A 13,815-nucleotide genomic window follows, 5' to 3' on the forward strand; every position below is an offset into this window, starting at 1 on the left:
TCTCTCGCCTCCCCTCAACATCCGACGGTCACCAACCTACCTCTCTTGCCACGTGGTGCGTTCCTGATAGGGTTTGATTATCACCTCGTTTTCTGATGGGATGTACACTCCAGCCCGCGTCGGCTAAATGAAAATGAAAAAGAAAATATACCCTTATAAATAGGTCAAAGTTAGAAAGATAACTTTTTTAAGGTAGATGTTAAATGTCACATTAAAAATATAGAACAAGAGGATAACAAATAAAATGCAGAGAAATGGATGATGTTACTGATATTTTTCTCTCGTTCTCTTTTTTTTATATTTTCTGTAACTTGAAAACATGCGGAGTGCTCTATTTATAGAGCAACTCCAATGCATTTTGAAACTTACGACACTTCCTTTGACAATACAATTTCTATGTATTTTCATATTCAACTTTCACTTTGCATGGGCATTGAAAACTTCTGCCCATGCTGAAGAATTCTGCTAATGAACTGTGGGCATTCATTGCCCATCAGACTTTTCAACACTCCCCATTGGATACCCACATATCAACATGAGTTGCCTCGTTAAAACCTTGCTTGGAAAAATCCAATGGGAAAAAACCATAGCGAAGGAAAAAGAGTACAACTTTTCCTGGATCGTTGATATAGTGTCAAGTATGCTTATGTTGCCTCGTTAAAACCTTGATAGGAAAAATCCAGTGGGAAAAATCCTAATCGAAGGAAAAAGAGTACAACAACCATGTATCATGGATACTCCCCCTGATATGTATCTCCCCCTGATTCCGCATTCTCCAAATTTAGCTGTTTGGTAAGTCGACGTAATCCGATGTCTTGCACTAACTTCTGAAATGTGCACTTTGGTAGAGATTTGGTGAACAAGTCTGCCAGATTTTCATTTGAACGGATTTGTCTGACTTCAATAACTTTAGCCTTCTGAAGCTCATGAGCACTGAAAAACTTTGAAAATATGTGTTTAGTTTTATCGCCCTTGATGAATCCTTCCTTCATTTGGGCAACACAGGTTGCATTATCTTCATAGATGACAGTTGGGTTGTCTATCTTCGAAGTTAGACCACATGAATTCCGAATATGATGGATCATTGATCTTAACCAAGAACATTCACGACTTGCTTCATGTAAATCAAGTATTTCTGAATGATTTGAAGATATAGCAACTAATGTTTGCTTGGTTGAGTGCCATGAGATTGCTGTATCTCCATTCTTAAACACATATCCAGTTTGTGAGCGGGCCTTATGCGGATCAGAGAGGAAACCAGCATCTGCATATCCAACAAAGACTTAGTCATTTGTGGAGTTCTTTGAGTAGAAGAGACCCATGTCTGTTGTCCCACGAAGGTATCGCAATACATCTTTGATACCCTTCCAATGGCAAATTGTTAGAGTAGAGCTATACCTTGCTAATAAGTTAACTGAAAAAGCTATATCTGGTCTAGTACATTGTGCTAAATACAACAAAGCACCTACTGCACTCAGATATGGTACTTCTGGACCAAGGACCAGTTCATCATCTTCTTTTGGACGAAATGGATCTTTCTTAATGTCCAAAGAACGAACAACCATTGGCGTGCTTAGTGGATAAGCCTTGTCTATACCAAATCGCTTCATAATTTTTTCAATGTAAGCTGATTGGTGGATCAAAATTCCACTAGCATAATGCTCGATCTGCAGGCCGAGACAATATTTTGTTTTTCCAAGGTCTTTCATTTCAAATTCGCTTTTCAGATATTTAGCAGTTTTATTGAGCTCTTCAGGAGTTCCAACTAGATTCATATCATCAACATATACTGCCACTATAGCGAATCCAGAATTGAATTTCTTAATGAACACACAAGGACAAATAACATTGCTGATATACCCTTCTTTGATCAAATACTCACTAAGACAATTATACTACATTCGTTCAGATTGTTTCAGTCCATACAATGATCGCCTTAATTTGATCGAGAGCATACCTCGTGGTTTGTTACTTGTTTCAGGCAACTTAAGTCCTTCTGGGACTTTCATATAGATGTCAGTATCTAATTCTCCATATAGATACGCAGTGATGACATCCATAAGTCGCATGTCAAGTCTTTCTAAAACCACTAAACTTATTAAGTAACAGAACGTAATTGCGTTCATTACAGGAGAGTATGTCTCTTCATAATCAATTTCAGGTCTTTGAGAAAAATCTTGTGTAACGAGTCGTGCTTTGTATCTTGCGATCTCGTTTTTCTCATTGCGTTTCCTTGTGAATACCCATTTGTAACCCACGGGGTTTACACTAGGCGGGGTTTGGACTACTGGTCCAAAAACATTCCGCATTTCCAAGGAATTTAATTATGCCTGAATTGCATCTTTCCACTTAGGCCAATCCTGTCTCTGTTTGCATTCATCAACAGAGCGGGGCTCAATATCATCACTTAAGATGATTTCAGTGGCTACTGCGAATGCAAACATATCATCGATGATTATTTCATTCTGATCCCACAATTTATTTGTACATGCATAATTTATAGAGATTTCTTTGCTTTCATGGACTTCTGTCTCTTCAGGGACATATGTATCATCAATGACATTTTCTTTTTATGGAAGTCCAGAATCATGAATTGTAGATATATCATTCATTTTCTCTTCCTGAATGATTTCATTTGGATTCAGTTGTGCCCTCGACTTTCTCTTTCGAGGGGCTGAATCTTTTGAACCTTGGGGTCTACCACGCTTCAGGCGTGCACCAGATGAATCATTCGCTACCACTTTATTTTGTCCAATAGGGACATCAATTCTTGCAGATGCATTTGCAGCTGGTATATGTGATTTTGTCACTTTCATAGCATCATTAAATGCATCTGACATTGATTGGCAATGCTTTGAAGATGAACGATCCTTCTCACTTCATTTTCACATTGAATGCTGCGAGGATCAAAATGAGACAAGGTGGGAACAACCCATGTCAGCTCTTTCCGTTCTTCTGGAACGGTCTTTTCTACCCCTAATGACGGGAAAATTGTCTCATCAAAGTGACAATCAGCAAAACGAGCTGTAAACATATCACCTGTCAAGGGTTCCAAATATGTAATGATAAATGGTAAATCAAAACCCACATAAATTCTCAGTCTACACTGAGGTCCCATTTTAGTGCGTTGTGGCGGTGCAATAGGCACATAAAGCACAACCAAAAACTCGTAAATGGGAAATGTTTGGCTGATGTCCAAACACGAGTTGTACTGAAGAGTATTGATGGTTGGCTATAGATCTCAATCGAACCAATGATGCAGCATGTAAGATAGCATGTCCCCATGCAGAGACTGGCAATTTGGTTTTCATAAGCAGAGTGCGAGCTATTAACTGAAGTCGCTTGATCAATGCTTCTGCTAAACTATTTTGAGTATGGACATGAGGAACAGAGTGTTCAACATCAATGTCCAAAGTCATGCAATAATCATCAAATGTTTGATACGTAAATTCACCAGCATTATCAAGTCGGATTGACTTAATGGGATAATCTGGGAACTGTGCTCGTAACTTAATTATCTGAGCAAGGAGTCTCGCAAAGGCTACATTCTGAGTAGACAAGAGACAAACATGTAACCATCGGGTAGATACATCAACCAAAACCATAAAATATTGAAATGGTCCACATGATGGTTGAATAGGCCCACAAATATCCCCTTGAATTCTTTGCAGAAATGATGGGGATTCAGCATCAACCTTTAGTTGAGATGGTCTAATTACCGACTTCCCTTGAGAACAAGCTTTGCAAGGGTTATCATTTGAGGCAGCAATATGTCTGCTCATTAATGGATGTCCATTAGAGTTGGTAATGATCCTATGCATCATGGTAGATCCTGGATGACCCAGACGGTCATGCCAAAACATGTAAACTTTTGAATCAATAAACTTCTGGTTCATGACAGTATGTGATTCAATTGTCCTTATGTATGTATAATACAATCTACTCGACATACCACACAACTTCTCCAATATACGCTTCTGGGTAACATTGGAGGTAATGCATAGATACTCCACATTTTCTGCACTTTTTGTTTCAATGTGGTATCCATTTAAACGTATGTCTTTGAAACTCAACAAATTTCGAGTAGATCGAGCGGCATACAATGCATTCTGTATGGACAATATTGTTCCATTTGGTAACATAATCTGGGCTTGCCCTGAACCTTCAATTACATCTGAAGGTCCTGATATTGTTGTTACCCCTACTCTTGTAAGTATTAAACTTGAGAAATACTTTCGATCACGAAGTATTGTATGTGTGGTTGTACTGTCTGCAAGACAAATATCTCCGCCATTTCTCATGTTCTGAGAATAACCACAGTTTTTATTCATGCTCTCTAAATAAGAGAATCAGAGTTAAAAGCAAGTTATAACAAGAAATTTACATGCCACTTTTATTGAATCTGAAATACTACAAGTTCAGCATAATAAAAGTACATCAATGATTCAATCGAACCGGTATACTTTATTTCCCCTTTCCACAATAAAGTCTGGAACATCTAGATGAGTTGTGTTCAACTGCCCTGATAAGTCAAACACTGGATCAGGTATATCCATTGGTCTAGCTTGGTCGAGAAAATTGGTCGCGACACCCTTCTCCTTGAGGGAGGCTTGATACAGATCCACTAGATGTTTTGGGGTACGACAAGTACGCGCCCAATGCCCATTGCCACCACACCTATGGCAGGCTCCTTCAGAGTTCCAGGGAGCATTGTTCATATGAACTTTGCCTTTGTGGCGATTCACAATTTTGAAGTTCGGGCCTGAATTATGCCTCGGAACCTGGTTGTGAAACTGAACTCCATGGTTCTTGCCTTTCCTATTCCATCGACCTCACTTGTGGCCACGTCCTCGTTTATGATTATCACAACCAGAGGATGTGGCGTTCACTTCGAGGGAAACAGCATTCACTTCTGAGAATGGTGCAGATCCAGTAGGTCGAGAATGATGGTTTTTCATCAGGAGCTCATTATTCTGTTCAGCTACTAAGAACACAGATATCAGCTGGTTGTACTCAGTGTAGCATCGCACTCTATACTGCTGCTGCAGGAGCACGTTGGAGGCATGAAATGTGCTGAGAGTCTTTTCCAGCATATGCTCCTTAGTAATAATATCCCCACAGAGCTTCATCTGAGAGGTAATTCTGAACAATGCAGAATTGTATTCTGCCACTGACTTGAAGTCTTGGATCCTCAGATGAGTCCACTCATAGCGGGCCCTTGGAAGAATCACCGTTGTCTGGTGATTGTATCTGTTTCTCAAGGCATTCCAGAGAGCTAACGGATCTTCAACCGTTAAGTATTCGCTCTTTAGCGCCTCATCAAGATGGCGTTGAATGAAAATCATAGCCTTTACCCGATCTTGAGAGGATGAGTTGCTCCCTTCCCTAATGGTACCTCCAAGATTCCCTGCTTCCAGATGGATCTTGGTATCCAGTACCTAGGTCAGGTAATTCTTCCCGGTAATATCCAGGGCAGCAAATTCAAGCTTCGTCAAGTTCGCCATTTTCTTTTCTGAAAGAAAATGAGATGTGTAAGAACTTGCAATAATATGTATTCCTGGAGGAATATGATGTTAGAACTTCTGGTTCTTACAAATTTTTCATTTTGATCTTCAGGTCAAAATGATAAGTACTCGAAACTTCTAACTCGAGATTTTCAGGGTGAATAAGGAGGGCGATTGTACCGCACCATTCTCATTGAAATAATGTAATAGAATGGGCGATTATTCCGCACCACTCAAGTAACAGGAAAATTAAATATGCAGAGCAGTGTGGGAGATTATACCGTACCACCTAAAATTGCAATGAAATTAAACAGCAGGTAAATTTAAATATGCAGGGTAGGGTGGGCGATTATACCGCTCCACCTAAAATTTGCAGTAAAATTAAATCTGCAGTCCAAGATAGGCGATGATACCGCACCGTTTTGGATCGCAGTAAGAATAAATTTGCAGTTCAAGATGGGCGATTGTACCGCATCATCTTGGATTGCAGTAAAATTAACATAAATAAATACTAGGTTAGTAATCAATCTCTACACCAAACAAGTAATCAAAAATGTATGTAACCGTTAGATTAAGAACTAAGAGCAGGCATGGAGCAAACAGCTCGTTGCGAGAGTATACCGCGCAGTTGAGGCAGAGGAAGAAAATGAACAGTAAAAACCTTAAAGGAAACATTTTTTCTTTCTTTCGTTCGTTCGGCGAAGAGAGATGAGAGAATAATTATATTTAGAGACTCGTGCTGATAACGTATTATAAATAGGTCAAAGTTAAAGAGATAACATTTTTAACGGTAGGTGCAAGATAGATGTTAAATGTCACACTAAAAATATAGCACAAGAGAATAACAAATAAAAGGCAGAGGAATGGATGATGTTACTGATATTTTTCTCTCGTTCTCTTCTTCTTATATTTTCTGTAACTTAAAAACATGCGGAGTGCTCTATTTATAGAGCAACTCTAAACTGATGCAGTTAATGCATTTTGAAACTTACGACACTTCATTTGACAATACAATTTCTATGTATTTTCATATTCAACTTTCACTTTGCATGGGCATTGAAAACTTCTGCCCATGCTGAAGAATTCTGCTAATGAACTGTGGACATTCATTGCCATCAGACTTTTCAACACCCAAAGGTTTATATACATTCTTTTCCAAATGATGCACGAATTTAAATTTAGACTTATTTTAGATTTTGAATTAATTTTTTTCTTAAAAGTACAGTTTCCTTTGAGATGCAAATAAGGTCTACAAGTGGATTTGAGTCTATGTATTCTTTTGAACTAATCTCCATCATTGTTATTCTAAATTTGTTAATTATTATAAAAACCAGACCAATAATAATTTTATTTTTTATGCCATTTGAGATTCCTAAACAATTTGAACTTGATGCCATCTATCTCGCTTACAAGTTGAACTTGACCTCATATATCTCGCTTTATTTCAAAATTTATTCATATCGTCTTTAAAAAGTTTTTTTTTTTTTTTTTTTCCAGCTAGTTACTCAATTGCCATTAATTAGTGGTATTCTTCTTCACACCTAAGTAAGAGAGACTTATGTTCGAGTTTCATGGCTAATAACTTTGATACCAATTTATCTCATTACTCCTTAGAGTCAACGTATCGTTGTATTCCTAAAAATATTTGCTTAAATTACATTATAATTTTTTTTAAGATGCATAAACAACTATCATAAGAATGCTTGCTTAATTTACATTATAGTTTTTTTTTATAGATACATAAACAACTATATATTAAGCACATACATTTACTATACCATAGGAAAGACACGCATAAAATTTGTCTTTTTTATTTATAAATGATAGAATATTTACAAAAATACTTTATAATTAGTTTTTGATCCACCCACCTAAGTCACAAGAATCACAAACTTATTGTCGAACTCAATACAAATATTGTCATCACACGTGTGAACAAATACCTATCTATACAAATATACAATCAATAAGTAAGTACATTATAAATTGTATTTTGTTTCTTGAATTAATACTTATTCTAGTGGAATAGTGTTTTAATAATGTTTGTGAGTTTTCTTAACAATGTGTAACGTGCCTTCTTAGTCAGGTTTATGTTAAAAGAGGTCATGAGTTCAAAACCGATGAAATCATAAGGAATTTTTTTACAGAGTATTGTTCTCTTGCTCACTCTGAATAATCAAGGATTTGTGATCATCTCCTTTAAATTTAATAATAAGGTTCAAAAGCACATTCATTTTTCTTCACCATTCATAATCTAAAGGTGAATGACTATGCCTGCCCATCTTATATGAATGAATTAAGTTGTCAAATAAGTTCATATTTTTTTTTTGCAAGTTGTCGAATAAATTCATATTTTTTTTGTCAACGAATAAATTATTATTATTATTATTATTTGCATTGCAGGGCCATTGTATCAATTCAATTGGTTGATCGGGAATTAGGGACTAGGATTCTCTTCCATCATCTTTCCATCTCTTCCTCTCATATTCTTTTATTTTGTCTTTCTCTTACTATAAAAAATTAATATAAGATGTTAACGAAACTTAACCATGACCGTTCAAATAGGAAGGGAGGGAAAAAAAAGAGGAGAGATAATCCTACTCCAGGAATTAGATCCTTTCCGAATTCCCTCACTGGGGATCCCCGAAATCAATTAATAACAACCGTTAATCAAATATTATGCGGCCCAATTTTTTTCTTTTTTATATCTAAAGGAATTAGATCCTTTTTGGATTCCCTGTGACATCCCACATCGCCCAGGGGAGTGATCCTTCTACGTATATTCTCATCCTTACCTAGCACGAGGTCTTTTTGGAGCTCATTGGTTTCGGGTTTCGTAGGAACTCCGAAGTTAAGCGAGAAGGGGGCTAGAGCAATCCCATTATGAGTGACCCACTGAGAAGTATTGATCGTGAGTTCCCAAAAAACAAAACCATGAGGGAATGGTAAGCCCAAAGCAGACAATATCGTGCTACGGTGGACGTCGGGCCTCTAAGGGGGGTGGATTGTGACATTCCACATCGCCCAGTGGAGTGATTCTTATATGTATATTCTCATCCCTACCTAGCACGAGGCATTTTGGGAGCTCATTAACTTTGGGTTCCGTAGGAACTCCGAAGTTAAGCGAGAAGGGGGCTAGAGCAATCTCATGATGGATGACCCACTGGGAAGTTGCTCGTGAGTTCCCAAAAACAAAACCATGAGGAAATGGTAAGCCCAAAACGGACAATATCGTGCTACGGTGGTAGAGCGGGCCGGGAAAGTGATTTGCCCCGGGCTGAGATGTAACAAATTGATGTCAGAGCCAATTCTTGGCCGGAAGTGTGCCGACGAGGACGTCAGACCCTTAAGGGAGGTGGATTGTGACATCCTACATCGCAGAGGGGAGTGATCCTTATACGTATATTCTCATCCTTACCTAGCACGAAGCCTTTTGGGAGCTCACTGGTTTCGGATTCTGTAGGAACTCCGAAGTTAAGCGAGAAGAGGGCTAGAGCAATCCCATGATGGGTGACCCCCAATGGGAAGTTGCTCGTGAGTGCCCAAAAAACAAAACCGTGAGGGAATGGTAAGCCCAAAGTGGACAATATCGTGCTACGGTAGTGGAGCGGACCGAGAAGTGATCTGCCCTGGGGCGGGATGTGACATTCCATCACTGAGGATAATGAGAATCAATTAATAATAACCGTTCATAAAAAATCATGCGGCCACAACTTTTTTCTTTTATATATTTTTCAGGCAAAACGAGACTACTTTACTTTTGAAAATAAAAAAGTATTCAATTGCGACCGCATGATCTTTGATGAACGGTTGATATTAATTGATCATCCGGATCCCTAGTGAAGAGATCCGGAGATGATCTAATTCCGGTTGATCGAATCTTGTCACAGTCACTAGTACACTTGTATCCTCTTCTCCTCAAACTTTGACACAACTGATTTTGAATCTGCCACCTTCTTGATTCTGCACGTCATTGTCATCGGACAAAAAAAAAATCAATTTGACAGACAAATGATTTGCTTCCAACTTCTAAAATGAAAAAACAGTATTAAAGAAAATAGTCGTGACAAGCTTTTGAATAAGATGAAAAACAAATATCCATAATACAAAAAGAAATAAATTATATTCACACATCGAAAATTACGTCTTTCATACTTTTTTAATTTTTTAAAATATTTTCTATCAAGTGTTCGTCAGGTGTAGAATATCAAAAAAATATTTAAAATAAGAAAGTATGAAAAAAGTGATTTGGGATGTGAATATAATCTCTCTACAACAAATAAACTTGTAATCTACAAAGGATAATCAGGAACTTCTTGATATAATTTTTCCCTCATAAAACTGAACAAGATATACCAAAGTTAAACGAGATAGAAGACCACACCTGAACAAGATATACTAGAAATGCTTTATTATTAAGGGTTAAACCTGTGATTTCCCCTACATAACCTTCAATCGAATAATACACTGTAGTAAAAACAAAGTCAACGTTCCTAACCAAATTGAGATTCTCTTAACATTGCGTGGGTGCTCCTGCCCAACATTAACATTAAAAAGAAAAACCTATCATGTGCTCATCCCTTGTGTTAAAAGGGTTTGTGCACACCATGGGCCAGAAAGATGATTCCCCACCGCAGAGGGAATAGTGGGCAACACGTAAGAACCTTCCTTTGGGGGACACCAGAAGGATATTTCTCACGGTATTTTTTTACAGAAATTTTGATATTCTTATGAGAAACTGATGTCACTGGAAAAGGCCTAACAACATTGATCTTATCAAGTCTTCTAATCACATACCAGACATCTCTTCATGTGTAAGGATGTTACTGACAAATTAACGGAATAAAAATGAAGCTTACTTGTACACAGTATCTCCACTAGCAACTCCATATGGAACAAATTTGGAGCATACCCTTTAAGAAGATCAATATGTTCTTTGACTTCTCCTGAAAAGGAAAAAAAAAAGGTCAAGTCATGAAACACCTAGTTTAGATAATGCAACAAAAAAAAAAGCAAGAGTTTAACTCATTGACACACACTTCTTTTAACAATATCCAAGCTACTCATAAGTCATAATTATCTTGTGCACAATTTGTGATTAGGGACCAGTTTAAAGACTTGAATATCCCGTGAACTATAGTAACCACATCATCTATGCAAGCAGAGATTTGATGGCACAATGATGCGCTTGCAATCCTTATCAGCGTAACCAATTATCTGCTTGACCTATAGGCTCCACGTTAGTGGGAGACAGAATTAAGTTCAAATGATGTAACAGGTAAAAAGTACAAAAAAAGGGATTGCACATTTAAGTTCTCATAAACAATATCTACTTGGACAAAAGAAACATCATTATATTTCCTAGTGTCATATCATGCAGAATTGATCGATAGTATGAGCTTTCTTAAGATAAATGAACACACACACACCAGAGGAAAAATACCAGAGTTTTGATGCAGTAAATCTAGTTGATCTCATCATGAACCTTGAACTAAACACTTCACTTGACAAAATTTAAAATTGCCCCAAGTCAATCAATTCAACAGCCTTTAGAAAAGAAAGTTATGACTATGCAAGTTTAAGAAAACAGTAAAGAACTAAATTTAAAGTATGCCAATGCCAATTTACTAGAATAATTGAAAAGTTCTAAAATAACATACCTTTTGTGGTTCCAGAGAAAAAGTAACATTTTCATCCTCAAAAGGTGTTTCTGTAGTCTTAGGGATGTTTTGGTTTACAACTTTGTAGTAGTCTGACTAATCTGTTATACAATCCAATGCAATCTTATCACCTTCCAAGTGCGAGAAGTCTAGAATTCTTTTTGCAGGCTTATAACATGATGTTGATTGGCTGTTTATGCTCTCATGCTCGGCGTCACAACTGGGCATTGATCTCCTTGGTGTCAATAGTGCAGGTATTTGTACCTGAAACTGTCAGCAGATGAGGTGAGCTTTACATGAGGGCTTTCAGATACACTTGAAGCAATAGAGCATTGTGGGTGGTTCAGCTGTACTGAGTGGTTGATAATACGAAATTCAAAACATGATTCCTTCTACTTCCCATTTTTAGATATCTAGCTCCGATTTACTCTTAAAATTGGAAGATTGAATAGTAAATACTTTATTCTGCCCATTTTTGTTGTTCCTAACACCATCAGATGGCGCGGGGGATGGAGATGCTAAGAGCTGGGTCTTTTCTGTTTGAGCAACAACAACACGCTGTCTTTGGCTAAAAGGCTCTACCAAAATGGCATCTAGAACATCACAAGCCTTGATCTCAAAAAAAAAAATGCATGAGTTCATTTCTTTTATCTTTTAACACCCAAATATTACATAGAATATTACCTATCCGATTAATCAAATACACTAATACAGGATGCAAAGAGGTATGCCCAAGTGGAGGAAACATAATCAATTTGTTGAAATAAACTTAATCTTTTCTTTGTACATTTATACAAAATGGGCTGTCATCCGAAAATTACTCAATCAAACTTTCTGGCATGCAACTGTTTCATCTTTTAGGTGTCACTAAATAACTAATCCCGATCCTACAAAGCAGAATCACTAAGTTGAAGCCAGCTCAATCTGATCACTAACATTTCATATACCACAAGACTATCATATGTCACTCAAATCAAGCTAAATTAACATTTTTAGGCATTATTCATGTCCTACACAGTTGAGATCCACATCTTCTGTTTTATATAGTCAAGTTTCATTTGCTAAAACATACTTATTAGAACCAATCAAGGAGCTTGCAGCAGTCTTTCATATTGAAGAAGGAAAAGTGGGGAAAATATTCTGAGAAAGAGTAGGCATACCTCAGGATGCAGGGCAAAGAAATGAATAAGCCTAAAATTAAAAACTTGGCGCAGAGCCATAAAGTCAGATACTTGAGAGTGAGTTTCTACAACATCAACTAGCAAGGTGATATTCATATCTGGATTGGTGCATAGAGTTTTCTAGTCCTGCACCAAAATACTATCTATCTTTATGGTTTCCGGAAGTACAAATTTCAGTTAAGTAAGATGCATGTGCAAGAACTTTCTGAAAAAAGAAAAGGAAAAGAAGAACACTTGGTTATAAGTGGAAAAGCAACACCCACCACCGCTAGGCGCCAACCAGCAAATGAAAGAAATGCACTATCAAACAGGAATATTGTGAAGGGTTAGGCATTATCTTTGTGCCATGACTTTCACCTGAGCAAAAACATTTTGAAAAGTAGGCGACCTTTTACGCAGAAGAAGCAATCTCAAGGAACAATTCATATGAGCAAACAATTCTGCTATAATCCTATATCTACACATTCACAAAAAAATATAGACTAATTATAAACAGAAATGTTTTTATAAAGGAAAGGTAATGAGAAAATAGTATAAGGTGTAGAGAAATAAGGGATGGTTTACTTACTTGAGTGGAAGCTGGGGTTGGCAATCAGCCTCCTGGATTGGGATTGGGATATTGGGATATTGGGATTGGAACTGGGATTAGGATTTGTAGAAGTGGGAGTGACAAGGCTTGATCATATTTTCCGATGTCTGACTTGTAATCTTACTTTCATCACCGGCTGTTAGGGTTTTTGCTGATTTCTTCAAATCTACTGCGGCCATTATGATTCTTTAACACCAACACCCAATAACAAATAAATAGAAAATAGAAAGCAGGCAATTTACAAACAACTTATCAAATCAACTATTTACTAAATCAATAGCTCCTGCTGCTCTAAAATTCAAAGTAATAAGTAAATAGAAAAATCCAAGTATCGAATCAAACTCACAAAAGAAAAATGGACTTTCTTTTCCGATTAGGGTTTCTCTCTCTCTCTCTCTCTCTCTCTCTCTCTCTATTTACCAAATAAATAGCTCCTGCTGCTCTAAAATTCAAAATAATCAGTAAATAGAAAAATCCAAGTATCGAATCAAACCCACAAAAGAAAAATGGATGGATTTTCTTTTCCGATTAGGGTTTCTCTCCCTCCCCAGAGGGAAGCATTTGATTTGCGGACCGTTGCAATTTTCTGCACTTTTTGAATGTTCGATTTTTTTGAAAGACGGAAACACCCTCCACCCATCCTTGTGAGTTGTGACCATTAGACCCGTTGTTTCTTGAGCCTTCTTTGTAGCAATAAGGTTATCTCCAACTGACTAGTCAAAATATCGTAAGGTTAAAAATAATTCGGAATGATACGAAAATTGTCTTCAATCGAGGGCTAGGCCAAAGAGTTTGTGGGGTCTATCGGACCAAAACCCATAAATCAGGCCAGCGGGTTGGCCATTTCCAGCTAGCCCTCCAACGTTAGAATGTCAAGCTTG

The 13,815-nt window shown here is 37.3% G+C and overlaps 1 protein-coding gene and 1 long non-coding RNA gene across 2 annotated transcripts; both read right to left on the minus strand.

Annotated features, from left to right (window-relative positions):
- Window positions 1-4,832: 4,832 nt before the first annotated feature.
- LOC137724323 (uncharacterized) lies at window positions 4,833-5,345 on the minus strand. The gene has a single exon (XM_068463066.1). It carries the CDS (start codon window positions 5,343-5,345, stop codon window positions 4,833-4,835), a length of 513 nt encoding a protein of 170 aa, XP_068319167.1.
- Window positions 5,346-9,800: 4,455 nt separating this feature from the next.
- LOC137724297 (uncharacterized) lies at window positions 9,801-13,487 on the minus strand. The gene is made up of 3 exons (XR_011067360.1): window positions 12,914-13,487; window positions 11,165-11,434; window positions 9,801-10,450 (listed from the first exon to the last, which is right to left on the minus strand). It is a non-coding gene; the product is annotated as an uncharacterized lncRNA (long non-coding RNA).
- Between the last annotated feature and the right edge of the window lie 328 nt (window positions 13,488-13,815).

Source organism: Pyrus communis, unplaced genomic scaffold, assembly GCF_963583255.1.
Source record: "Pyrus communis unplaced genomic scaffold, drPyrComm1.1 SCAFFOLD_22, whole genome shotgun sequence".
In the NCBI taxonomy this organism is placed as follows: domain Eukaryota; kingdom Viridiplantae; phylum Streptophyta; class Magnoliopsida; order Rosales; family Rosaceae; genus Pyrus; species Pyrus communis.

Excerpts from the sequence above, each read along its gene's own strand:
- LOC137724323 (XM_068463066.1), bottom strand. The coding sequence starts at position 5,345 with ATGATTTTCATTCAACGCCATCTTGATGAGGCGCTAAAGAGCGAATAC.